The sequence below is a fragment of the Vanellus vanellus genome (assembly GCF_965231255.1).
Source record: "Vanellus vanellus genome assembly, chromosome: 2".
Taxonomy (NCBI): Eukaryota; Metazoa; Chordata; class Aves; order Charadriiformes; family Charadriidae; genus Vanellus; species Vanellus vanellus.
In genome coordinates, this window is record NC_138906.1 from 124,321,173 (window position 1) to 124,347,569 (window position 26,397).

The following is a 26,397-nucleotide window of genomic DNA, read 5'->3' on the forward strand; positions in this document are numbered from 1 at the left end:
CTTGGATATCGTAACTTTGGTGAAATAGCCTTAATACTCTAACACGTTACACTAATATAGTGAATTATATTTTGGTAGAAAATGTTCTCACATGTCCTATAAAAGAAAAAAATTATGCTAGATCTATTTTAGTGGCTACAGCTCTGTGTCTGTCCTTGAGGTAAATCGAATCATGTAAGAAAGATCTACTTGATAAAATCCAAGTGCAAGTAACTCTTGTTATTCCATACAGAGAGACATTTTCAAAATGGTAAATGAAATGTCCTTGCTTGAAACTGCATTGTCAAAATGAGGGGTTCGTTGCATAAAAACAAGCATGCACCAGCAATGGCACTCACCAGCTAAGCAAAGTGTCCTTGGGAGGCATTTGCGCAGTCTCATAGTTGTGCAGAAGGGACCCACCAACGGTGGGGACATGGCCTGCAGGGGCTGGTGCCTGGGCGCAGCATATATTTGCTGTCTATCTGTCCTGTGGGCAGCACTACTACCTGGAGGGCTGTGAGCAAGGCCCAGGCAGCTAGCATGGCTGTTGGTGGGGTAGCGCACATATTAGGTGCCTGGGATGATTTTTAGGCTCCTGTTCACTGTTTGTACTCTCCTGCTGGCTCTTCTGTGAGTTTCCTTTGCTGTCTTTGGATCTTGGCTGCCGCTGGGAAAGCTGATCCTGGTAAAGGCGTGTTGTGCACCCATTTAACAACAGTCTGAACCCCCAGCTGCACAGAAGGAGGGGCCCCAGGAGACCATGGTAGGTTGCAGGTGGCAAATGAAGACTGCCATGATGGGGAACGCTGGAGACCTGTGACTCCTGGCAGTAAGAAAATGGTTCCTTCTCCACTTTCAGGTCTGCAACTGCAGAATAAGTTTAGTGCTGTGGTAGCAGATGGATGGGGACACATGATTTAGCGACAGCAGCCATAGGTAGGACACTCAATGCCTTATTTGCTTCACTGCCTACCAACAAGGACTCCCAGGTCTCGGAATTTAGTTTAAAGATTCAAGGAGAATTACCAGCAATAGCTAAGGACCAAGTGAAGGATTACTTGTGAGAACTTGAGCCATAGAAGTCCATGAGACCAGATAGGCTGCATCCAAGGATGCTGAGAGAGGTGCTGTCTTTCATCTTTGAAAGGTTGTAGAGACTAGGCGAGATCCCTGATGATGGCAAAATGGCAAGTATTGCACCAGCGTTCAAAAAAGACCACAAGCTCAGCCTAGAAAACTACAGGTCAGTCAGCCTCACTGGCAAAAATCATGAAGTGAGTCCTCTTCGAACAGGTTTCTGGGGACATGAAGAAGATGGTTATTTGGAACAGTCAGCATGGATTGACCAAAGGTAAGCCATGCCTGACTGACCTGATTGCCTACTATGCAGAAATGATTTGTTTTGTGGATGAGGGGAGAGCAGTGGATGTCATTTACTGTGACTTTAGCAAGGCTTTTGACGATTTCTTGCATCATGTTCTTGTCCCTAAAATAACATCCTACAGTTTAGAGGCTGAACGACCAGATGGTAAAATAACTGGTTGGGTGGTTGGCCTTAGAGGGTGGTGGTTAATAGATTGTGCACTGCCTGGAGGCCTATCAAGTGGATTACTGAAGAGTCTATCCCTGGACCTGGCCTGTTTAACATTTTCATAAATGGCATGGAGGAGACAGTGAAGTGCACTTGCATCAGACTTGCAGATGTTGCCAAATTGGGATGGTCAGGGATGGACCACTTGTGCTGTGAGGCTGCAGGACTGGGGCTCGTTCAGCCTGGAGGTGAGGAGGCTTTGGAAGCACCTAACAGTGTGCCCTACCCATGCCCTCCCCCCCCATCTATTGGAGGTCATTGAGAAGATGGAGCCATGGCCTTCACAATGGTGCATGGTGGGAGGACAAGAAACGACAGGCCCAAGTTGAAACAAAAGATGCTCATACTGGATTTGAGGAAATACCTTTTCACCGTGAAGACAGTGGGGTAGTAGCACAGGCTGCTCAGGGTGGTTATGCAGCCTCCATCTTTGGAGGTTTTTAAGACCTGACTGGAGAAAGGCCAAGCACATGGTTTGAGCTCATGGCTGAGTCTAGCTTCATCAGGAGGTTGAACTACAGAACTGCTGAGATCCCTTCTGACTTGAACAACCCTTGGTTCATATGACCCTATAGGTACAACACCAGTTTGGCTTGGTGTTTTTCAGAGGAGCAATATATTGGTACAAGCTTTCTTTAGCCCATTATTTAAAGAGGCCTTGGCCTTGTAACAGTCTTTCATAAAGCAACTTTTTTGCCTGCTTTTCTCCTCCACCCCCAAAGGAAGGTTATTCTTTACAGCAACAGACAGAAGACTAATTGAAAGAAATGTCACTGACAATGAACAGTGAATGAGCACCAGTCCTTAGTGTGTTCTTACATCTGAAAAAGCTGACCAAGGATAAAGCAAGGTCTATAGTTACTGTAGACAATACAGACACTTTATAATCCCAGACAAAGCCAAGATCATAGAACCGTATAATGTGCTATCCTTTGCTTTTATACAAATGACTGATTAGACAAAACCTAAGGATGTTTCATGGACTTCTGCAATAATTTGGAACATTTGCTTTCTGTGCAACAGAGCAAAACTGTAAAGTTGTGAAGATGGAAAAACTATGTACTGCTAAGAAATACACTCTAGAAACTGCTGGAATGTAACAGTATTCACATTGTTCTTATTTTAAAATCATTCAGGGTTTGCACATATTTCATGCAATTCAGGGAGTAGCTATTATCATTAATCATGTTTTCACATTGTGTCTGCTGTGCTAGGTACAGTACTTTTAATAGTAATATAGTGTATAGTATTTCTAGACAAAGCTTAAGGCAGGCGATTTTTATCTGGCCTATGGAGATGGAAAAGAGGCAGACAATGAACAGGAATCTACTCATTTAGGAAAAATAAAATTCCTCTGGGGGGTGTTTTACCCAAAAAACAGTCACAGCGGCACAGTTCTGATAACAACTAATCCTGAGCATCATCTATGGTTCCCTCCAAGCTCTATCACTTGTACGGCATCAACTGGTAGCATTCAGTGAGATTAAGAATGAAGAAATCCATGTCTTTGGTATTTTTAGTTTTTTGTTTTCAGTAGTTGATACAAAATTCTGCACTCAGTCATTTTGATTTGCAAGATAAACTACTGCTCATTTTAACTAAGAAGCAGAATGTGGTTCAGAGGGGTCCATTTTTCCATAAATCGGTGTTCTGCTTCCTTGAAACGTGGATCTGTAATAAGATGGTGTTCCAAATTTTCATTGCCTGCAGTCTGTTTCATGTAACTGGGGATGGTTATGATGGATTCGATGCATGTAAGACTGTTCTTTATCATTTAAATCCATCCCAGTTTAGAAGAAGAAGGAACTTGTTTCACAGCTGTGTAGGTGCCATGTATGACGTGCATTGTTGTCTCAGTTCAGTTACTCTTAGTCAGGTGGTCACATCACAAACCGTCAGAGTAACTGGCTTGAAAAAAATAACCTTGTGTCTCTCAGGAGAGAGGACAGTAATTAACAGCATATGGAAAGAGTTGCTTTTACCACAGGGATGAAAGGTACATTGGTAAAACAGGATGTGGGCAAATTTATGCTCCGGTTGTCTCTGTCTGTGGTTTGTGTCAGCCGGTGTCTGAACAGGAGATTCTGGCTTATGGTGTGTCCAGATGATGGTCAGAATAATTAACATATTTTTTTGAAAATAGGAAATATAAAACAAGATGAAAACTGGAGCAGTTCATTTACTTCAGTTGTAAGAATCTGACCTACTGTAATTCCATAGAAATTACTCCTGAATTTTGCAGAAAGTATTTTTATTTTTCATTTCACTCTACTGTCAGAAATAGTGGGTACACATGCTTTTCAATTTTTTTTTATGTTCATATTTCCCAAAACTTTGCCTGGAACCTGAAAAGTGTTAGAAAATACTGGAAAATCCATATATGATTTGTAAGCTATCTTTGAAGGGGCTATCTTTCTGGCTGCTACTGCAGCAAAAAAAAAACCCTATTGCAATGATAAGCGTAAGCCTGAATTTCTCCAAAGTGCTTAACTTTAAACTATTTGATATCAGCCAGAATTCCAGAGGATTTCAGCTCAGATTAAAAATCTTTTTTTAATGTGAAAAGTCAGGCAAATTGATAAATGTGTCTCACGATATCCTGTCTAGGATGGCCATGTCATGCATATGGTTGAATTTTTCATGTATTTCACACAAAGGAAGGCAATGCTTGATAAGCAGTTTTATTTGGTAATTACTTTTCTTTTTTTACATTTGCAAATAAAGCAGATTGATTTCCATCTTGAAGTAATTTACTAACACATTATAAACTCGTCAAACACTAACATGGTACAGTATGCCTCATTTCCTGTTTACTAAATAATCCTTTGGCTCTCTGCTTTGTGTCTTTCAGGTTGGACCTGGAATTGTTCTCTGCCAGGGATGTCATGGAGCCTGGCGTCAGAGTCCTTCACCTGAAGGAAAACATTGCCTCCTTGGCTCGGCTTCTTGCAAGTACAAGCCATGGTGGATTCCCAGTGGTTTGCAGGCCCAAGCCAGACCATACAGAGGTATTCCAGGGAACTATTAAAAGGTAAAAATGCTATCAAATTGATGCCATGTGATGTTTCTGGCCATTTATCAGAGTGTTTTTTTTCTTTAAGCATCTGTTTGTGAGGAGTATTTGGGATGGATATCAAACTTGTTCCTACTTTCTTTAGCGTGAACAACAGGTGTCCTTTAGAGAAAGGACCTAGGCCCTTTCTAGTACAAGGTTATCTATTACATCAGGGATTTATTGAAACAGCACCAATGAAACAATCTTGCAGGAACTGCAGAAAAAGGGAAAATTCCCCTTCAGAGCCTTAAAGATTCAGTGAAACACTAATTTAAAAGGATTTGAATCTAGTTACTCATGAAATGTCCCTTGCCAATTCAAAGCTGGCCTGCTATTTCTTCACAATTTTTTTGTTTTATTAGTGTATGCTTTTACAGGAAATGAGTTAACATAAATCATATCACAGACGAGATAAGCAACAGTCACTCGTTGCTTAAGTCACTGGAAGTAACATGCTAGGGTAAACAAGAATTAGACTTAAGGAATCCTTGCCATACAGGAGACTCTCAAAAGGCATATAAAATCTCCTGATAAATGAAGAATTTATGGTACTGTATTTCATACGACTACAAGAGTGAATTAATCCTTTCAGGAAGGTGTCTTAAGACTGTTCTTTGAATCGTGGGTCATGAGTGGGAGAGGCAGTGACTTAATTTCCACCTTGAATATCCTAGAGGAAAGGAGAAGATGCGTATGCAACTCCTACTGCACAAGAGTTCACACAGCAAGGCCCTATGAATTATGCTTCCAATAACTATAATACAAACACGTGGCCAGTATGGTATTGTAATTTGCATGGTGTCTTTCATCCTGAATGGCCATAGTATTCTTACATCTCTTCTTGTAGAGAATTTTTTTTTATCCTCTTCTGCTTTAATGCCTTAACTTGTGTGGCAGTTGGGACCTATCTATGAACAAACAAGGATAAAGTATTTTCTTCTGTGCATCTGGATGAGGAAAAATCCCATCCATGCATCGTCAGTGGAAATATGGTTAGGGCTTGTCTGCTTTATAACAAATTTTCAAGGATGAACCACTGGCAGCTGGATCACATGAACTTACCTCATAGCAATGTGGTCAGCTGCCCTTTTGGAGCGTGATGAGGGGAAGGCAGTGAATATTTAATAAAAATTGTGAACTTGCTTCATTGACAAGTGAAACAGTTTGTATGAACCTTTTAGGAAGAGAAATATCTGCTCGGAATGAGAATTGTACAGTGGGAATCGTTAGGGTCACAGTGGCCTGCAGGAGTAATGAATCAATAAGTGCAGTATCATGCACTTGTCTATGATATGTCTACTTGTTCCCTCACGGTGATGCTGTCATAAACATTATTAAAAAGAAGCGTGCTAAGGCACTAAACCCTAAATTTCTGAGGGATATTCTGCAGCGTGTACCAATCTGAAGATATTATATAGCATAAACTAGCGTGCTTTTAGTTCTCAGCTGTCGGAGGCAATAAAACTAGAAAGCATGCTAACAACCGATACAGCCAAAGTCCTTTTTAAATTCAGTTTATAGTCTCATCACTTCCTTTTTAATTCACCAAATCACTTTGCAGCGAGTCTCCCAGGCTGAGTTTAAGCAAATATCGTTGTGCTTTGTAATGCAGAGCAAAGTGGTGTGGGAGCAAGCAAAAAGCGAGAACAGAAGGCTGATCATTAGCACATCCCAAAAAGAAGCGCCTTTAGAGAAAAGCTGCTACCTGACAATTCTGGTAGGCTTGTGGTTTGCTTAATCCCCAGAGCTCTTTTATGATACATTGTGTTAGAGTCTTAACAAGGATGAATGAAGAAGTTTGCTTCCCTGTAACTTTCAGCATAAATGAGCTGTTCTTAGACTCTTTTGAGTAAAACCAAGATAATGTTTTAAATCGTTTACAAAGAAGCAGCAAATGGCTCTTTTTGGCTTGTCAGTTGCTCACTCCAGTGAAACCCCTACAGAGAGGCTGTCTGGGAGCAAGCATTGTGTTACTGGGTGCTCTGATGATAACCCTTCTTGCCCCAGTGCATGCCCAGCAGCCTGAGTACTTGCGTGATGAGTTCTTTGTGCCTTGTTGCCAGCGAGGACCATGGGTGACTTTGCTGTTCTCACCAACACCAGGAAAGGAATGCTCTGCAGCCATCCTCTGAAACAAGCCTCCAAAAATGTGATGTGTCATGGAATTAGTGTATTCATAACCATAAGTAGTTAGGATTCAAGTTTTCCATCTCACTCACAAAATTACAGCTCTTGCAGCACGTAACTGTTAAGACCAAGATGAGAGATGCTGTGAACTCCTTAAAGGAGAAGGGTGCTTGTTCAGCCTCTTACCCTATGAGTTTCAATACGATCCCATGTGGAGGAGACATGGCCACAGGCAGAAAAATGATAAGTTGTTTTTCCACCTTATACAACAACAATGTTAAAGTGGAGGAAATGTAGCTTGCCTGGCATGTTTTAAAAAAAGTGGATTGGGGAAGATGCAAGAATATTGCATCCAGCTCTGGGACCCCCAACATTAGAAGGACATGGACCTGTTGAACCGGGTCCAGAGGAGGGCCACAAAGATGATCCGAGGGCTGGAGCACCTCTCCTGTGAGCACAGGCTGAGGGAGTTGGGGTTGTTCAGCCTGCAGAAGAGAAGGCTCTGGGGAGATCTTATTGCGGCCTTCCAGTACCTAAAGGGGGCCTACAAGAAAGCTGGGGAGGGAGTTTTTACTAGGGCATGTAGTGATAGTATGAGGGTGTCCTGGTTTGAGGTAAAACAGAACCAATTTTGTTCAATAACTTTGCTTCTTAGCTGGGCCTCTTCTAACTACTGAAATTAACTGCATATTGTGCAGACAGTGTTCACTCTCTCAGAGTGATAAGACCAACGTTTATAGCTGATGCCCAGGCATGGTATGCAGAGAGGCTCCTGCTTATACTTATTGCCATAACAGTCAAGGCCAACCAACTTTGTTATTTGCCCCGTTGGAGGGTCGGAAGCGGAAAAGCATAGTGGGGTCCCACCTGCAGGGAGGAGCGGACAGGACAGGTGACCCAAAACTGACCAACAGGGTATTCCATCCCATCTGCCTCGTGCTCAGTATAAAAGCTGAGGGATCAAAGGGTCAGCTCTCTTCCTTCAATGGCCGATGTCTGAGGAGGACTCTGTTCATCTGCCTGTGATCCCGATCCTGAATCCAGATCCAGAATCCAGTTCCCATCCGTCACTGAGTCCAGCCTGGGACTGCCCCAGTGCCAGCCGGTGACGTGATTGTCATCTCGGGAGCTTGATACGGTTTTGTATATTTTTCATTATTTCTTTTTATTTTATTATTCATATTTAATTAGTTTAGTTCCTTCTAAACTCATAAGTCTCTTTTTCCTCCTCTGCCTCTCTCTTTGAAGAGGGGTAGAGGGGAGCATCTGTCAGTCCCATCTGGGGTCCCTCAGGTCCCTAAACCATTTGGCCTAAACCATGACAAAGGGGTAGCAGCTTCAAACTGGAAGAGGGTAGATTTAGACTAGATATCGGGAAGAATTTTTTCACAGTGAGGGTGGTGAGACACTGGAACGGATTGCCCAGGGAAGTTGTGGAGGCCCCATCCCTGGAAGTGTTCAAGGACAGGTTGGATGTGCTTTGAGCAACCTGGTCTAGTTAGAGGTGTCCCTGTCTGTTGGCAGGGGGGTTGGAACTAGGTGATCTTTAAGGTCCCTTCCAACCTAAACCATTCTATGATTCTATGAATAATTGCCATGAAGTTTTTCTTGAGAGTTGCCTTGGGCATTATTATTGGTTCTTGATTCCACCCCCCAACAGCATCCTAGCCTGTATCAGGAATAGTGTGGTGAGCAGGTCTAAGAAAGTGATCATCCCCCTGTACTCGGCACTGGTGAGGCCTCACCTCGAGTACTGTGTTCAGTTTTGGGCCCCTCACTACAAGAAGGACATTGAGGTGTTGGAGTGTGTCCAGAGAAGGGCTACAAAGCTGGTGAGGGGTCTGGAGGACCAGTCTTATGAGGAACAACTGAGGGAACTGGGGTTGTTTAGCCTGGAGAAGAGGAGGCTGAGGGGAGACCTTATCACCCTCTACAAGTACCTGAAAGGAGGTTGTAGAGAGGTGGGGGCTGACCTCTTCTCCCTGGTGACAAGTGATAGGACGAGAGGAAATGGGTTCAAGTTATGTCAGGGGAGGTTTAGATTGGATATTAGGAATTTTTTTTTCACTGAAAGGGTTATTAAACAGGCTGCCCAGGGAGGTGGTGGATTCACCATCCCTGGAGGTGTTTAGAAAAAGGGTAGACGTGGTACTTGGGGACATGGTTTAGAAGAGGTTTTGTCAGGTTAAGTTAATGGTTGGACTTCATGATCTTAAAGGTCCCTTCCAACCTCAGCAATTCTATGATTCTATGAAAGCATCAGCAGCTCATAATTTTTTAACAGTTTCTCATTTATATGTGTTTCTGTACTGTTTCTTCTCATGAAATAAGCATGGATGAAACATTGTAAATTTGGACTGAATGTAAAAGTTATTCAGTACCTGCCCACATTTGGAAACTGTAGTGATGACAGTTGCTGTACAAGGACAAAGTGTTGTCATGTTTTGTAATGCATACGAATGATTCTGACCCTTTGAAGAGAAAAGGTCAATGCCAGTTCTTACAAAAGCAAGGACTGGGGCCAAGCAATGTTGGCTGGGACTTGCACGGGCCTACAAATGCACCTTGGTGCTGGTCTGTAGCAAACACCCAGATATTCCATTTTTATTAAAGGAAAACAACCCCCAAACCCCTAAACCGCCAAATCTTCCAGATCTGCTTAGTGGGGCCAGATTTTTGTGATCTATGTGATCTGGATGGTTACCCACTGGGGACAAAGATGAGATCGCCAAACATGTTTTTACATGGGTGACCTAAATCTGAAGCTGTTATCTTCCCCAGATGAGTAAGCACTAGAGACTAAAAAAAAAAGCAACTACTAAAGAAAACCCCTTGGCTTTAGAATTGTTGAAGAGGAAGCAAACTGTAGCTGAGAAGCAAGTTTCCAAAACAAAGATCTCCTTAGAGTAATACTTTTGACACTTTGCCATAGGCAGCGCTCTGTGCATGCCTGGGAAACCCTTGCAGAACTCGGTTAGAGGAATGAGTGGCTGGTGAACTTGATGCATGGCATTGTTGGGGATGATCAACTTCTTGTGTGCAAGGCAGAGGGTTGAGAGACTGGCTCCCCCCCTTCATTTCTCCCACAGTAATGATGATACTTGCACACCAGAATAAAGCAAGCTATTCTTTTGCACTGCAGCTGAAGTGCCTCCCCCTTCTCCACCCAGCGAGTGCAGGAAGGGAGCTGGGCTGTTATTTATGTGTTAGCCCAGAGTCTGCTGAGAGCTATAAATGTCATGCCCTAAATGGCATGGCCTCCTGGCTAGGTGGAATTCATTCTTCAGAGAGACCTGAGGATAGGACCGCTGTCTTCCTTCACAGGAAGTTTCTGCCAGAGACACTGCGTGAGGCTGTAAACGCATATTGAGGAGTTGTTGGGAGGTCCCCTGGCTCTCTCTTGCCTTGGCTGCTCTAGTCTGTGGCTCCAGAATCTTCTCCAGTGGGAAAAGATAGAGTTATGCTTCTGCCTAATTTCTGTGAGACCAAAACTGAAAAAAGAGCTATTTTATTCACTTCCACATATGTTACAACATACTGGTGTAGGGCCATTGTGGGGCAATGAAGTGGTTCTTTGACATGATGAAGAGATTAGACACATCATCACTTGTGTTTTGCTGCTTATTCTTCTTTGCCAGAGGTTACTTTATAATGTAAACCACAATACAAACAAAAGACATGGAGGATTTGAGGAGGAAGGTTGTAGGTAATGAACTTGTTTTCCCTGGTTGTGGACATGGCTGGGATATAACATGGAGGACGACGATACCTCATGGTCATCAGCAACATCTTTGCTGCCACGCTGCACATTCTCCCACACATGATCACTTTCCTCCACGTGCATGTGTGACACTCATCTACTCCAATTTCATCCACCAAAATGGATAACAACATGCTGTCTACCGAGGTGCTTTTTTTTCCTGAGATGCTATTTATCTCTTACTATATGCAGGTTTCCTGCATATTTGTGACTGACGAATACATATGTTCCTCCCAGGGACTGTTCTGATCTTGGTAGCTTTTCTTGCCTTTACTTCACTTTTGCCAAGGAAAATGAAGGAGCAGGGTTTCCCATACCGCAGTTAAATCGTCCCGGTATTCACTGAAGAAAAGCAGGTGGATGCGGGTGTCTTCTTAGGCCAGGATCTGTCCCCTCCATTTCCTTTGAGCAGAAGTGGTGCAAAGAGGCGGAAGCTGGAGTGCTGCCCAGCAATCTTAATTTCTGCCTTGGACACAGCCATGAGACAATTTTCTTGGAGAAACTACTGGTCTGACGAATACCACTGAGTAGCCTGTTTGGGAATTTTACCGTAACAAATAAGCCATTTTGTTCATGCCTGAACCTCTCAGATCTGTACCATACGTAGCTCTCCTGTTGTAAGAACCCGGCTGAAGGCTGGGTTCCCTGTTTGTGCCTTTGCACTCTTACCTACACAGCTGTTAGCCATTACTTTGCATTTTGTTTGTCTATCTTTTAGCTGCAGTAATTTTTTTTTTTTGCTTGATTTAATTTGATTGGGAGAAAGTAATTATGCAGAAACCACAATATCTCTGACTGTAAGCAGACTGTCCAGAATATATCTGTCTAAGCAGAAATGGTTTTGTGCTACTTCTGTACAGGATGTGACATTTCTGGCATTGTGCCTGCATTTTTGTGTGTATTTTTTCACCTAGGAAACCCCATTTCTTCCCACCCATCAAGTTTACTGAAACTTCAGCATTTGTGGTTGGTGGAAATTCTTATTTTGGGGCCAAAAAGAAATTTCAATAAAAATATTGTTGGTAAAGTTGTCAAAAATCCTTGTAGTTTACCATGTTTGTTTGAACTTTGTGTTACACATTTTGATATGCTTTATGGGAGTGTATTGGCTATGTAAATGCCTTAACCTAAGTTTGATGCAAGTGACGTGAAGTGTTAAGAGTGCCTAATTTCCATTTTTGGAACAAAGTTGGTAATCTAAGATCCTTTCAAAAAATAGAACTTTGTGCTCTAAATCAGAAAAGGAATATATTCAGAAGCTGTGGTCTTCGTGTAGTTGAAAAGTCAGCAAAGCTTGGATTTTCAGAAATGCCTAGTGACTGGAAGCATGGCGTCCCGTCTGAAGACATTTCAGGAGGTCTAATATTCTGGAAAAGAGATTTTATCCATCTTAGAACAAAACTTAATTACTTCTGAAGATCTTGTTCTGAAAGGTGGGTTAGAGCCTGCTCCTCTGCATAATAACAGAAATAGCTCTAAGTTTTGTGAGCTTTCCTTAACGACGTGCGGCTGGCCTGAGCCGGGCTGGACGGGCCGGCCGAGCACAGCATCGCTGCTGCGACTCTCCCGGCGAACCCCGCGGGGCTCCATGGCTCGCACAGAGCTGGATGTGGAAACTTACTTCAGTGAGGCAGGGAACACTGTCAAGAACGCTGAGGGTTACATCTTTCCACTTCAGAAACTCAGGGGAGATATTAAACATCCGCTTGACCAGCAGCAAACTCCCTGCTCTACTTCTCGCTCAAAGGATGTTCATGTCTAATGGAGCCGAACTGCCAGAGAGCTGCACCTGAGAGGAGGATTTCTGCCTCAGGTTAGTCCTCGGTCCAGAGTCAGAAGAACTGCCAGTGGAGGGAGCCAAACTACGTTTTCTCTTGGCAATATTTATTTTGCTGCTGTTCTTGCTGTGCTGCGCTTTCTGCTTCCTTCGTGGCAGGAGGAGGCCAGGTACAGAACAGTGCGTACTCATAAACCTCCTACTCGATGGTCCTGCTTTAATGGCCCTGCTTGTAAACTGGTACAGGAAGGGAGACACTCTGCCTTCCACAATCAGAAGACATGGTAGAGCAGCTGTTCCCAGTAACAATAATGACACTATTGCTGAGACAAACATTTTCACGATGATGCATGGGAACACTAAATCCAAACCACATTGTTTAGCTAATGCATGCTTTCACTCCGCTAAAGGGGAATGTCTCATAACTGAAAGTAAATTGAAGAGATCAGAGTTTAGAAAATATGACAAAGTTGAAAACTTAAAGCTGTATTACACAGTAACATCCTTTAGCAGAGAAATCATTGATCCAAAGTGGTGTGTGTATGTGTATTTTATGGCAGTTTATTAGGTACGACTCGCCTCTGGTCAGTCCAGTGAACAGAAACCGTTGGGAGTCAGGAATGCTTTCTGCCAGCCAAGCACTTCAGTAAAACTGAGTATAGCATATTGATACGTGCTGTGGGAAACGAGATCTAGCTTGGCGACATATCATTGATATGTCAGGCTGTAGGTCCAGTTTCTGGTATTTTTCTTTAATTTGCCCTCCCAGTTGGAACTAATGAAACACTACTCTCAAGGTGTGTGCATGCGCACGTGTGCAGAGCGTCCATACGTGCTCTTTCAGTAAGGCAATACCTTTATTTTTCTTAGCAAGAGGAGAAGTACTTGCCTTCAGTAAGCAATGCAGTGTAACAGCTTAGGGACAAACGGAAAGTTAAAGACAAATTGAGACCCGAAACATTTAATTCATAAATTAATCACTGAGCTTAGCGATATCTACCCTAATATTACGACACCCTTTGCTGCTGGCACTCTTGAAATAACTGCTATAGATTTGAAAGCTTCTTGGAGAGCCTGTTCCTTCTGGCACTGTTGTGGAGAGGTTGCTAAGTTTAGATCACCGGAATGCAAAGTTACTCAATCAAACGCAGAAGGCTGCAAAGTTCATGCAACAAATGGCGATAAAAATGAGGTTTTGTTTCTTACTAGAAGATCATGGACAGCTTACCCCTTTCCTCCTCCCCATGGCTTTGCTGTAAGTTCTGGGCAATGGTGATTCTACCAGGTCTGATCAAAGCTAGAAACACCGTTGGCAGTGGGTTGAAGGCTGCATCTAAACTCAGCCAGCAGAGAAGACAAAAAGAGGGGGGGGGGTGCACGTTATGGACTTGAAAACTATTTTTAGGTGTGCAGACCAGGGAGCTGATGGCAATATCAAAGTGCTTTTGTGATTACTTGGTTTTCATGTGAGAGGGTAGAGTCTGTCAGCACGTTGTTTGTTTTTACTGTCTGGACTTCTGCTTTTGAAAAGCTGATACAGTTAATTTCAGTGATACACTATACAGTAATCTTGCCTATTAAAATAAATGGAATCCAGCACTTTCAACAAAAGCCCTTGACGTTATGATCCTCCCATGTATTGTCAGGGTCCTGGGGCATTGCAGCTCATGAATAACACAGATGGAGGAAGCTTTATAGAGTCTGTGGCAGTGGTTTTATTTTGTATCCGAAGTGCGAAACTTTTCTTCCAAAGAACATTATATGATACTTTTAAAATTAGTAGGCCTGTTTGGCCATACAAATAATTGTGCAGGTGCTGCAGGATTTTGTGACGGAGCCCTTCGGAGGGAAAACTGGAGTGTTGCAGAGGCTATGTGCTAACTGAAAAAGCTAAATTAAAAACGTATGCGGCCTCGCTGCAGCATGTGGGTGGCTTTTAGGCAAGTGCAGAGTGTTGTTAAATGTCGAAATCAAATATAGGCATGGGGAAAACTGGTTTGTGAATGGAAAGACTGATCACATACTTGTCCTGTCGTTTAAATGTGTGGTAGGTTCCGCTGAAATTGAAAATCTGCCTGGTAACAAGCCAGCTCGTAAGGAAATACAAATCTTCAAGTCTTCATCCTTTTCTGAAATCTAACCTTTCTGTAGGTTTGAAATGCTAAGTTTGCATTTACAGTTTATTTACAGTTGCCTTTGTATTTTCATGTTGAGGCTGGGGACTTACTGCTTGCTTATTCACCCTTGATGATGCTGTCCATAAAAGCAGACATCTGGCAACTAAAATAACTAATATTAACCTCAAAACAGCTCTGAGGTGGAAGAAATCCCTGTTTTGTAGATCTAAAAACTGAGGTACAAAGATCAAATGTTTATTCAGCATCCTTTGCAAGGCTGTGGCATGGACAGGATTTGATCTTTGCTCTGGAAAACCTCAGTCCAGTACTTGATAATGACCTTTTAATCATCATGTAGGTAAAATGCCAAAAATTCCTGCAAAGCTCCTTCTTGGTTTGATGAATGAAATATTAAGTAAACAGTAATGATTTAGGCTGCATAACCTGAAACAACCCTGTAACCCTGAGATTTTGCTGTGAAAGATGAAGATTTGGTGGATTTTAAAACAGTTCCCGGTATGTGATTATCTAGTCCTTATCTACTGTCGAGCTCACCGTATGCAGAATACTCTTTTCTACCACTTAAAAAAAGGCACAAGGCTATTTGAAGTCAGGGAAAATGCATTTAGTATACTAGCAACTATCTTACCAAGAGCATAAAGTAACAACTATTCTTAAATAAAATTTGCATTTTACAGTAAAAAGTTTCTCTCATTGTGCCCTTTTGGAAGTGTTGCATGTTTGTGCTATAACTTCTGCTGAGACCAGAGCAGTGATCAAACCCTGCAAGATCCTCTAAGCACTCCTTTCATTTCGACTGCTGCGAAAGCTGAAGGTGCAAAACACTAAGTCTTAGCTGGAGCAAGTTTTCAAAACCCTGTTGATATTGCAAAACAATTTACACCAGCCAGGTATCACAATAAGTAAGGACAATATCCAAGTGGAGAACAGTGATGTGTGGTGTTCCTCAGGGGTCAGTACTAGGACCGGTATTATTTAACATCTTAGTTGGCGACATGGATGTTGGGATTGAGTGCACCCTCAGCAAGTTTGCCAATGACACCAAGCTGTGTGGAGCTGTCGACGTGCTTGAGGGAAGGGATGCTATCCAGAGGGACCTGGACAGGCTTGAGAAGTGGGCCTGTGCAGAAATCATGAAGTTCAACAAGGCAAAGTGCAAGGTCCTGCACATGGGTCAGGGCAATCCCAAGCACAAATGCAGGCTGGGCAGAGAATGGACTGACAGCAGCCCTGAAGAGAAGGACTTGGGGTTGTTGGTGGACAAGAAGCTCAACATTACCTGGCAATGTGTGCTTGCAGCCCAGAAAGCCAACCGTATCCTGGGCTGCATCAGAAGTGTGGCCAGCAGGTTGAGGGAGGTGATTCTACTCCACTCTCATGAGACCCCACCTGGAGTACTGCATCCAGCTTTGGAGTCCTCAGCACAAGAATGACATGGACCTATTAGAGTGGGTCCACAGGAGGGCCACAAAGATGATCAGAGGGCTGGAGCACCTCTCCTATGAGGACAGGCTGAGAGAGTTGGGGTTGTTCAGCCTGGAGAAGAGAAGGCGCCAGGGAGACCTAGTATCTGAACAGGGCCTACAGGAAAGCTGGAGAGGGACTTTTTACTAGGGCATGTAGTGATAGGACGAGGGGGAATGGCTTTAAACTGGAAGAGGCTTGATTCAGATTAGATATTAGGAAGAAATTTTTCACTATGAGGGTGGTAAGACACTGGAACAGGTTGCCCAGGGAAGTTGTGGAGGCCCCATCCTTGGAAGTGTTTAAGTCCAGGCTGGATGGGGCTTTGAGCAACCTGGTCTAGTGGGAGGTCTCCTTGCCCATGGCAGTGGGGTTGGAACTAGGTGATCTTTAAGGTCCCTTTCAACCTAAACCATTCTATGATTCTATGACCATGAAGGGTTTCAGGATGCCATATTGGGTTATTTTAGTTTGCAATTTATTGTTCCTGTTACCGTTCTTATAACTTTTTTCAAACTGACTGACATAAATCAAAATTTAGTAATTGATATCACTGGGTTTTAAACATATCTGAGAGAAGTCCCGAGACAGTAGATTTTTTAATCCATGGAAGGGACATTTGTTTTATTCTGCTCAACAGGTATTAATCATTGGTCCCCACTGAGTTGGATATTGGCTGAAACATCAGATATAATCAGCTAAAGAATAAAAACGATGCAGGTACCTTTGGTGGATTAATGCAGGAGAAATAAGGCTAAAGCTTGCTGAAGCAAGCTAAAAATGATGCTTCAAGTTCTCTAATCCTCCCTCCTCCCCTCACCCCACTCTGTAGCTATGTTATCCATTCAATTTGGGAAGAGTCCTGTCCTGAATGCTTTTGCCAGTGACATCACCTTTTAATCTTCCTTCTGTTCATTTGCAGCTACTTTGGAGCTGCAATTCCTTTTATGTCACTCCCCCACTATTTAGAATTTGCAGTTTCCTCAGATAATTGGCCATCTTGACAAGACGAGTGACACAATCAGCTGTCAGATACTTTTCATTCCTGACTTCCATGCCAAATCTGACATGTGGATATTGGGATAATAATGTGTTATCTTAATTAGGTGTATCTTCATGATGCATGTTTTATAACAGATAGAGCATATGAAACTACTGCGATGCCTTGCCAGGGTATCTTTGAAATGAGATTCCCTACTTAAGGGTTTTCTTCCTTCTTAAATAAATAAAGAGTAAACGAACAATTGCAGAGTCCAAGTCTGAATCCTAGCACTTCCTGTTAAACCTCACAAAATAGTGCAAGAAACATGTTTGGTCTGCTTTCTAAGGCTTGATGATGTGATAGGAAGGATGTTGTATGTAACATCAAAGAGTGGTGTTGTTATACCTCTAAAACATGACTTCTGGAAGTCCAAGTGAAATAATGTATGTTCATTTTTCTCCTGAATATAGCAGTTTTTAATAGGCTTGGATTCTTATCAGAAATGTTCCAATGATTTCCTTCATTGTGTTTGCATGTGCTTTTTTTTTCACTAGCCAAATTTCTCTCACACTTCCCAAAGCCCTGTTAAGTGACTCCCTGCTGGGTTTAGTTAAGAGCGGTGCCGAGCAAATTGCAAGCCGCCTAAACTGGCCAACAAACCACTGGTGATGAGCAAATGTTTCTGCTCTTTCAGCTCATGGTCAATGTTGCTCTTTTTTTAATTCCATCCCATGATGTTCAAGTGAAAAATAGTGAAGTCTGGACTATGGACAGGCCTGAACAGTGTTTTGGATCTGAGCATACAGAGTCTGGCAAAGGATCAAGGTGGATCATAACTTTTGCACTTGATGTCTATATATTCATGTTAGGATTAAAGTCTTGAGAGTATGCCTGGCCCAGTGGTCATCCTTGAAATTGACTTCTTGGAGCTGTACATGATGATCTCAGAGCAGAATTTAGATCTGTGTATTTATATCTCACGTAGAATGATTACATACCTGTTTGTGAAAGACCATAAAATGTGAACCTTTAGAGCGCCCTGCTCTTACACAGAGTGTAATGCATCAAACGTAATCCATAGGGCATGACTGGATGAATTTCTTCTCCATGTCCACTGCTGTAGGGAATATATTATGAGTATATTGTGTTTTCCTCCTCCAAATGTAGCCTGAGGGGAATAGATCTTGTCTGTTTTAGCATGCCTATACTGTTCTTTTTTGCACGTTCTCATGATTGTCCTCAAGCCCAAGTACATTAATTGTATATGCAGTATGTACATATACTGGCATGCACATGGCAAGAGGCTGAGGGCACGCCAGCAACTTTCCCAGGAGGGGTGATGTGGGCTCAGGGCAAAGTACTTCCTCAGTGGAGTTTTCTCAGCAGTTAGTTCTGCTGCAGTGTTGCGCTCTCCTTATTAATCTGAAAGAGATTTTATGAAAACCAAAGCCAGTCAGATATTAAATTGAGACAAAAAAAGTTTCAATATTTATGAAGGATATTGAATTCCTTGTTTGTCCTGTGAATGGGATGTGCTTTAAAGGTGGGAGCAGATGAGACTCCCAGTATTCCTGGCTGTGCCAGTGATTTTCTTCAGAACTGGGTTTTTTTTTTCCCCACAAGTTCTTTTCACTCTCAGGTCTTCACCTGTAAAAGGATGATACTTATATCCCAGCCACAGGCATATTTACCTATAAATCCCATTGAGAATCTTAGATGAGTGAACAAGGCCGTGTCTGAATTAACAAAATACAGAATTCGAGACTGGATCTACAGAGCGAAACTGTTTCAGGAGAAAGGGGACTGCCCTGCAATGCTAACCAACTCATGGGAGGTAGAGGCGATACGGTAGTTTCTTTCAAAAGCTGTTCCAGATCTGAACTAAAATGTGGAAGTAGATTCTCCCAAAGTATCTTGTTTTTAAGTTGGATAAAAGGTGAAGTATATTAAATGCCTGAAATGTGTGAAACTGCAGACAGTTTAGTATAATATATTGGAAACTAGTTTATTGTTGCCTTTTCATGTGTGAGAGCTCACTGGTATTTCATAATAGGTTTACTATTTTTTTTGCACTCTTTACAGTTTTGATCCAACTTCATGAAATGCAGGACAAAGAAGTACAGAATAGTGAAGGGCAGACTGTTTGGAAAGAAAATAATAGAATGGCAAATAGCCTGCTGATCAGGGCAGCCAGCGGGAACGGTGGGACCTGGTTGTACAGATCCCTGTTTATTCAGCGTGGAACCCCTCCAACAGGAGAAATTAAGACATGCCATACATAAGCCACTAATGTGCTCGTTATGAAGGAGAGTGTGGAGAAAAGGCTTGAACCCAGTTCTGCCATATCCTGTCCCTAGGGAGGGCACTAACCACCAGCTTTTGGATAGCAGGCACGTCGTTTTAGTGCAAGTCCTCTGCTGTGGAGTGCTAATCCTACTTTGAAGCTGACTAATCTTTCCCAGGAGACATTATGTTAGAACTAGTAAATTCCTATAACAAGTTTTGGTTTGAACAAATCAATATTTTCTAATACGGAAATATTTATTTGAAATATTCCCAGCTTAAGCTTGGTGTTCCAGTCACAAAAGCCACTTTGTATCTCATTGGTATTTCTCTGATGCCCTAATGAAGGTCATGTGTCTGCTCTTCTCTGGGTCCCTCAAGTGCATCATTGTGTGTTGCACATCTTTGTACTACTGAGCTCTTAGTTGTAATCACAGACCAGGGCTAACATAATATTAAGTAGGTTGCAAAACAGAAAGCTTTGTGGTGGTCCCCAAGGTGTTTGTTATCTAAATATAATTTAAAAGGCTGGAAGTGGATAGTGTGGATGGAGTGTGTGTATGTAAACAAGGAAACACTAAGATATAAATGATAATTTGAAATATATTGCTTGTCAAGGCTTTTTGTGTGTGGTGCAGAAGGACAGAACTCTAAATAAAGGTTTGAAATGATATAATAATTGATAAAGATATCCATTTTCACATGACTAAGCAAGGGTATTAAATGCCTTAATGAACTCTAGAGTGCAGTACTGTGACAGAAGGTTTCACTGATGATTTAAAATATGACATGAATTTTTGGCGGATGTTGTGTTTTAATGTAGATGTTACTTAAGAAGGATGTGGGAAGAAACAATGGTCTATCTACTTACATTCAGATAATTGTATTTGCTTGCTAGTTGTATTGTCTTATTGGGTGCAAACTAGACAGTGCCTGAGCTGTTCCTGCTGAGCAGGTTGATCCACGTCAAGAACATGTAGGATAGCTGATGTCCTATAATCTAATTAGACAAACCTAAACCAGAAAACACCTGTGTGTTGCTGCTATTGCTGATGGAAATATAGGAAGGCAAAATATGTGGTCAGCCCACTAATGTGCTATCCATCATATATCTTATGGTAAGGTATTGCGTGCTTGCTTTCTAAAATTTGACCCTCATAATGAACGTAGTCCTCTTCTCTCCCTCTTTTGAGTCTTATTTCTTTGTTAACCTTAGGTTAGAGCTGTGCATGCTGCTGGAGAATGAGCACATCTTTGAACCAGAGACAAACAATGATACTTTTTCCTCTTCTCATCCGCTCTCCTATGAGAAGGTAACTTCTTGTCTTTCAACTCTTTCCTTGTTTATTCAGCATGTGTATTAGGTGGTTTAGGATGAGCTCTCCATGAATAAAGAGATGATGTAATATATGTGGTTGAGATAAAGAAGTGGTCAGGTACGACTTAAATTAAAGGATGACCAGAGACCTTCCAGGGACAGCTGTCATAAACTATAATGGCACTCAGAGTCTGAAAGTTGTGCAAGACTGCTGGCAAAGAGTTTCCTTGTTCTGATAGGCTGTTCCAATCTTCTCTCTATCAACTTCTCCATGGATAGCGGAATTATTATAATATTTAATTCTGTATGGGATAGCACCTTTCTGAATGACGAGTGTTTATAAAAACTTTCAAACTTGAAAAGCATGTAGCATTCTTCCCTTTGGTAGATGACTAAAGGATTTTTAGGAATAGTAAACACAAAGTGTGGTAGAAGAAAATCATGTGTTACCAAGGCAAGACTAGTAATGGGGGTTTGAACAATTTATAGAGGCACAACAGGAAAGTCATTATGAATTACTGAAGCTTGCTCTGCACATGGAAATCTGGCTGGCAAAACAATGTTGAGAAGGAATAGGGCAATTATGTATGGGATGAGGTGCCAGGATAAAAACAGGTACTTCTGTGGAAGAGGGCTGAAGCTCAGCTGAAGGTTGATGCCAGTTTTGTTGTGTTTTTCTGCACTATGCTGTCATGTAATTACCACTTAGCATGTGAATTTTCAGTGTGAAAAAACCTCACCCCTAAGCCAATGTAACTTAGTCTTCATAGAGATACAGTTACACTAAAGGAAAAAAAAGTCCTTTTCTAAGTAAAGAGTGTTTTATTTTAAATTGCTAATTTAAGCCTTATTGGCAAAAGAATTTATAAAGTTTTGACAAGCTCTGCCAGGGTAGCTCTGCTAGAAAATTTTCTCTTAAGAGTCAAACTGGAAAGCTTTTGAACCTTGGGTTCTAATGTGCAGCACAGAAGGAAAGAGAAATGGATTCTTGCCTATTCCAGATAACAGTGGAGAAGCTGCCCAATCTGTCGCGCCTAACCATGCTGCTGAATCGCTACGCTACAGATCCCCAGTATCAGCAACTCTTCATCAATCTGGTAAGACTGAAGCCAACTCTAAAAACAAACATTTCCTCCATGAACAATGTGTTTGTTATATTTTCTCATTTGTTTATGATGGCTGTGTCAGCCGCACTGATTTACATAAACACTGCCAATCCTGGGACGTTACATTCTCAACAAAAGTAGCTGAGTACAAACAGCATTCCGAAGTTTTAATTCATATTGTATAAACATAACAGATGTTGATAAAATGAGCCAAAAAGAAAATACAACAAAGGAGACCATTTCAAGGGGACTTTTGATTAAAATACATTCCAGATTGACAAAATGATACAATGTTAATGGAATAGATCATTTAAATGTCATTATTTGGCTCTTACAGTCCTATAAAGCAAATATAAAGCAACGCTTTTGAGATTTTAGGCTCCATTACGGTACAGTGCCTATACATCAACTTATAAATAAAGCTATATTTCTTTCCCTTTTCTTTTTTTTAATTTTTTTTTTAATCCCTGCTATGACATTGCCACATTTATTTCCTAAATACTGTACTAAAATACTGGATCCAAAAGCAATAATGTGTTTGGTATACTGAATAAGCCCTAAAATAAATATGTTATAAACAAAATAAATGGAGTTTCTGCCTTGGTGAATTTCCAGTCTACAGCATTGAAACTGAGTTGGGGGGGACACACTGGGAAATTCAGGCCAGAGAGCCTTAGTTCAGATGGGTTTTATTTAAAAAGATATAAAATCTGCTCCTGTTTACTTATGTGTAAAGAAGACAGGACTGAGTTTGAGATCCATCTAGTCTGAATTCCTTGCTTTGGGAATAGCTTGAACAGTGAAAAGTTTTAAAAACCACAATGCTAATATCCATTATCTAGTTTGGTTTAAGGGTTTCCTTTTAATGGATGGGGAAACTGAGGTGGAGACAGGACACATGGCGTTCCAAAGTTCAAGAGGAGGTCGTACATGGGAGTAGAAGCCAGCTCAGCTGAGACCCAGTCCAGTGCTCGTGCCATTGGGCCACACAACTTTTCTGTGATGGGCAACCTGTTGCACTCAATTAGGTTTCACATTTATACCTAACTTTTTAGTACCTGATGTGATCCCTGAAGCACAAAGGTTAGCATCTCTTCCAACAACTTGTTATTATCACTCATGAAAGCTTGTCTCTGATATCCACAGAAACATCCATTGTAAAGTTCTTGGGTTTAATGATTTCCTGTTCCACATCAAAATTGTATGTGGTATAGAAAGAGGAAACCTTTTTACTTTTTATTTTTTTTCCTCCTTATGTCTTTGAATGTCTTGTTGGTCCTGTAAATGAAAGAGGGAGAAGAAATGTGTCCCCCTGTACTGTGCATTTATTTATATTATTTTATCCTGTCTTTTTTTAAAAAATTTTTCCTCTCTCTGGGGAAGCATACACTTGGGAAGCATAATACACCTTCTTTGACAGAACTGGCCAAGTTGTAAGGATACTGTAGAAGTATGTGAAAAGTAAAAAGTTAGTGAACTCCTATGTAAGCTATGAAGACCAGCTTGGTTAACAATAAAATGGTGTTTAGCTCTGCTCCTGTCAAGAAACAGTTATAACCCTCATAGTTTTCAGTGACCAGAGTTTAGTACTTGCAGGCCCTCTTCTTCTCAGAGCCATATGATTGTTTTCTTTGTCCTCTTCCTTGCAGACTATGTTTCTATGTGAATTGACTTTTATAAGCATTTACTGCAAAATATTACAGGATGTCATAAATGGTTGTGTAATGAGATAGCAGCTATAAAAAATCTTAAGACTTAATAAATATTGGGGTCACCGACTATTTCCAAGTAAAAACTCAGACCATATCAATGGAGCTCAACTTTGCTTTTCTAGCCTGTAAGATTTGGGTACCTTCCAGTCATAATAGTTTATTTAGGGTGAACCTGATGGTTTACCAAAAAAGAAAGTGGTTTTTTTTTTTACTATAGTATTTCCTGATGTTTTTAGGTATAATTGGGGATCGGGAACAGGGAGAGAAGAACTAACGTTCTTACTGGCTCCTGTCCCTCGAGAGTGCTACCTCTCTCACCCTGGCCTTTTTCCTCTGCCTCTCCTTCCCATCCCTGTGGCAAGGGATGCACTCATGCTTTTGTGTTTTCCCTGTGTCTTCTCTCTTTGCTTTACAGGAGCCATACATAAATAAGTCGGCAATGTCAGTCCAAGCTCATTACTCGCTGCAACGCACCTATGTCATCTTTCGCACCCTGGGGCTGCGCCACCTCACTGTTGTTGACCAGCAGAACCGAGTGGTTGGGGTGATCACCAGGAAGGACCTGATGCCTTTCCCACTGGAGGAGAGGCTCAGGCTCCAGCTGGCACCACAGAGCCCTGATGCAGGTGAGCAGCCCTTGGATTCAAGATCATGGATGTGTTCTTAGGCTTTATCTCTTCTTTTTGATCCCATGTTAAACTTCAGGAAAAAATAATCAGAGCTTTTCCACTTGATGCCTTCTGGAGAAGAGATGCTCAAAAGCTGTTGTATCTAGGCATGTGGGATGGTAGCCCAGAGCTATGCGCCTTCAGCTTATTGGTGGTTGCAAAATTCATTAATTTAAATGCTTGTGAGACAAAATAAGAATTCACGTGTTTATGGATGATGTACATAAAATCAGATGTGAAGGATGGATCTCAAGAATGGTTATGTCACACTGTCTATGCCTCCCAATGAAAAAATGTCATGACCTTTAGCAGCAGAGTTATGTTGTCAAAGTCTTCCAGTGAAGACTAAATGTTCAACCTCTGAGCATCTGCCTGTTAAAAAGGAGAATGTTTCCATATCAGCTTTTTATGTTGAAATATGTATGTTTAACTGAGAGGAAATACTGCCTTGAGGAATGACTGGCCTTTCTTATTGGTCTGTGTGTATTAGAAATTGAAAGGGAAACTATGCAAGAAAAAGATGTCGACTGTGGGGCTTCTGTCAAATTCCCATCACACTTCTCAGTGGGAGAAACTTGACATGTTTTTCTGTTGCCTACATTTCTTTCAATTTTTGCAAGTCCTAGAATAGGTTCTCTTTCTCTCCTTCCGCTTGATACAGTAACATTTTTAGTTAAGTTCCTCTACACTGAGGTATGGGGCAAATTCTAATAATGGGTAAGCAACATGATAAATTGTGGGAGTAGTTTTTGTGTATATAGCAGCATATTTACAAACTGAGCACAAATTAAATAATTCTTCATAATTTTGGAGTCATACAGTATTTGAAACCTTGGAAAGTGCTGTTTGTTAATAAATTAATGTGAACAAAAGAAGCTTTTAGATTTCCTTCTCTGACTTTGTAATTGATGTTTAATTTTGTTCTGTTAAACACCAGAGGGATTCCCACTGATTTGGATATTAAAATCAAACATGTATGAAGGAATCCACCACTATTAATGTTGTTATAATGAATACCAAGGAAAACTATTAATAATTTACTGGTTATAAAAACTTGCCAAAATTCCTGAAAGTGAATTTCTGGTATTTGAATCATGCAGCTTTGAGTCTCCTATGAATAAAAGATTTGTTGGCTTTTCTTCTGTTTTCCTTGCTGAATCTTGTCTTTATTATCAATAACGTTGCTTTTGTAGCACCACAGAGAATGCACGGCACTTTAAAACTCAAGTGTCCAGTCAACGCAAATAGCTGGCAGCCCAGAAACTTATGAAGGTACATTAGAAAGGCTCTTTAAATGGTCAGTTTAAAAATGTCATATGCAGGACGAGAAATGCTTTGCAAATCATGCATCCAAGAGACATGGAGGTGGATGTTTATTTAGATCCTGTTACAGTTAGTAATCTTTTGTTCATTAGTACACTACTAAGGTCATTGTCACTATTGATCTATGCATCACTTACCTGAAAAATGCAAAGTTTTTCTTGAAGGAATTAGGGTTTGTGTGCTAGCAGAACAACCGATCTCATCTAGAAACCCCTAGTGATTTCCCCTTAAGGCAGTGAGAATCTCTGCTTCTCTTGATAACCAAATCTGAATAACCTTGCCATGAATTCACATTTTTGGTTCAAAGCCCATCGCTGATTTCCTTTTCCTTAATTTATTGAGTACACAAAGTATCACCCTGCTAAGACCTTAGTAATGTAATTTCTTTTTGCTTACAGTATCTGTGGCTAAATGACTCTACAAACTTTAGTTGGGGTGTACTTTGCAGCGTATGAGGGCTGGAGATAGCCAGGATATCTGTAACTCGTTACACAACTTTGAACAAGTCACTTAAACATTTGGCATATCATTTACTCTGCCTTTAAAGTTGGAACAATGATATGGTTCCACCATAGTGGAAAATATATGTGTGAAAAATATATGTGTGAAAAATGTTATAGGAATATAAATGATTTATAATAGTATTTTGTGCAGGCCAGTTATAAAAAGCAATGCAGGACTGGGTTCTCCCCCCTCCCCCCCACACACCTTGTCAGTAACAAGTGTAATCTTGAAGGAAAAGTTCACACAATTTACATGCAACTTCTGGTAACTGTGTTGTGAGCTGGGTGGGGATGGCATGCTGCATTTTTCCACACATTATTGTCTAGTTCCATAGATAAATGAGGGATTTTTTTTGTAATAGATGTGAATTCATGAAGACACACGAAACAGAATTCTTCCCAGGACTTCCTGAAACAAGTTGTTCCTTTACATTCTGGACTCCAGTGACAAATCTGTCTCATCACAAACCATAACAGCATAACACATATAGGAAAGTGAAAACAGATTAAATTTATAGGAAAGTTTTCATCAACACGTGATTCTCATGATCCTTATATAGAACAGGTCTCTAAGGAATGGCAGTAACAGGAGGACACATCATCTGACT

At 41.3% G+C, this 26,397-nt stretch overlaps 1 protein-coding gene across 1 annotated transcript in view; it reads left to right on the top strand.

Moving 5' to 3' along the window:
• The window catches only part of LOC309686516 (chloride channel protein C-like), a gene marked incomplete at both ends in the record, with an annotated part of 84,620 nt that extends 58,919 nt beyond the window's left edge, over nucleotides 1-25,701 (top strand). Inside the window, 5 exons of the mRNA XM_082499224.1 lie at nucleotides 4,425-4,604; nucleotides 20,376-20,472; nucleotides 21,479-21,574; nucleotides 23,711-23,921; nucleotides 25,685-25,701. Coding sequence (XP_082355350.1) covers nucleotides 4,425-4,604; nucleotides 20,376-20,472; nucleotides 21,479-21,574; nucleotides 23,711-23,921; nucleotides 25,685-25,701 — 601 coding nt within the window. The remainder of the gene's footprint in view (nucleotides 1-4,424; nucleotides 4,605-20,375; nucleotides 20,473-21,478; nucleotides 21,575-23,710; nucleotides 23,922-25,684) is intronic.
• Between the last annotated feature and the right edge of the window lie 696 nt (nucleotides 25,702-26,397).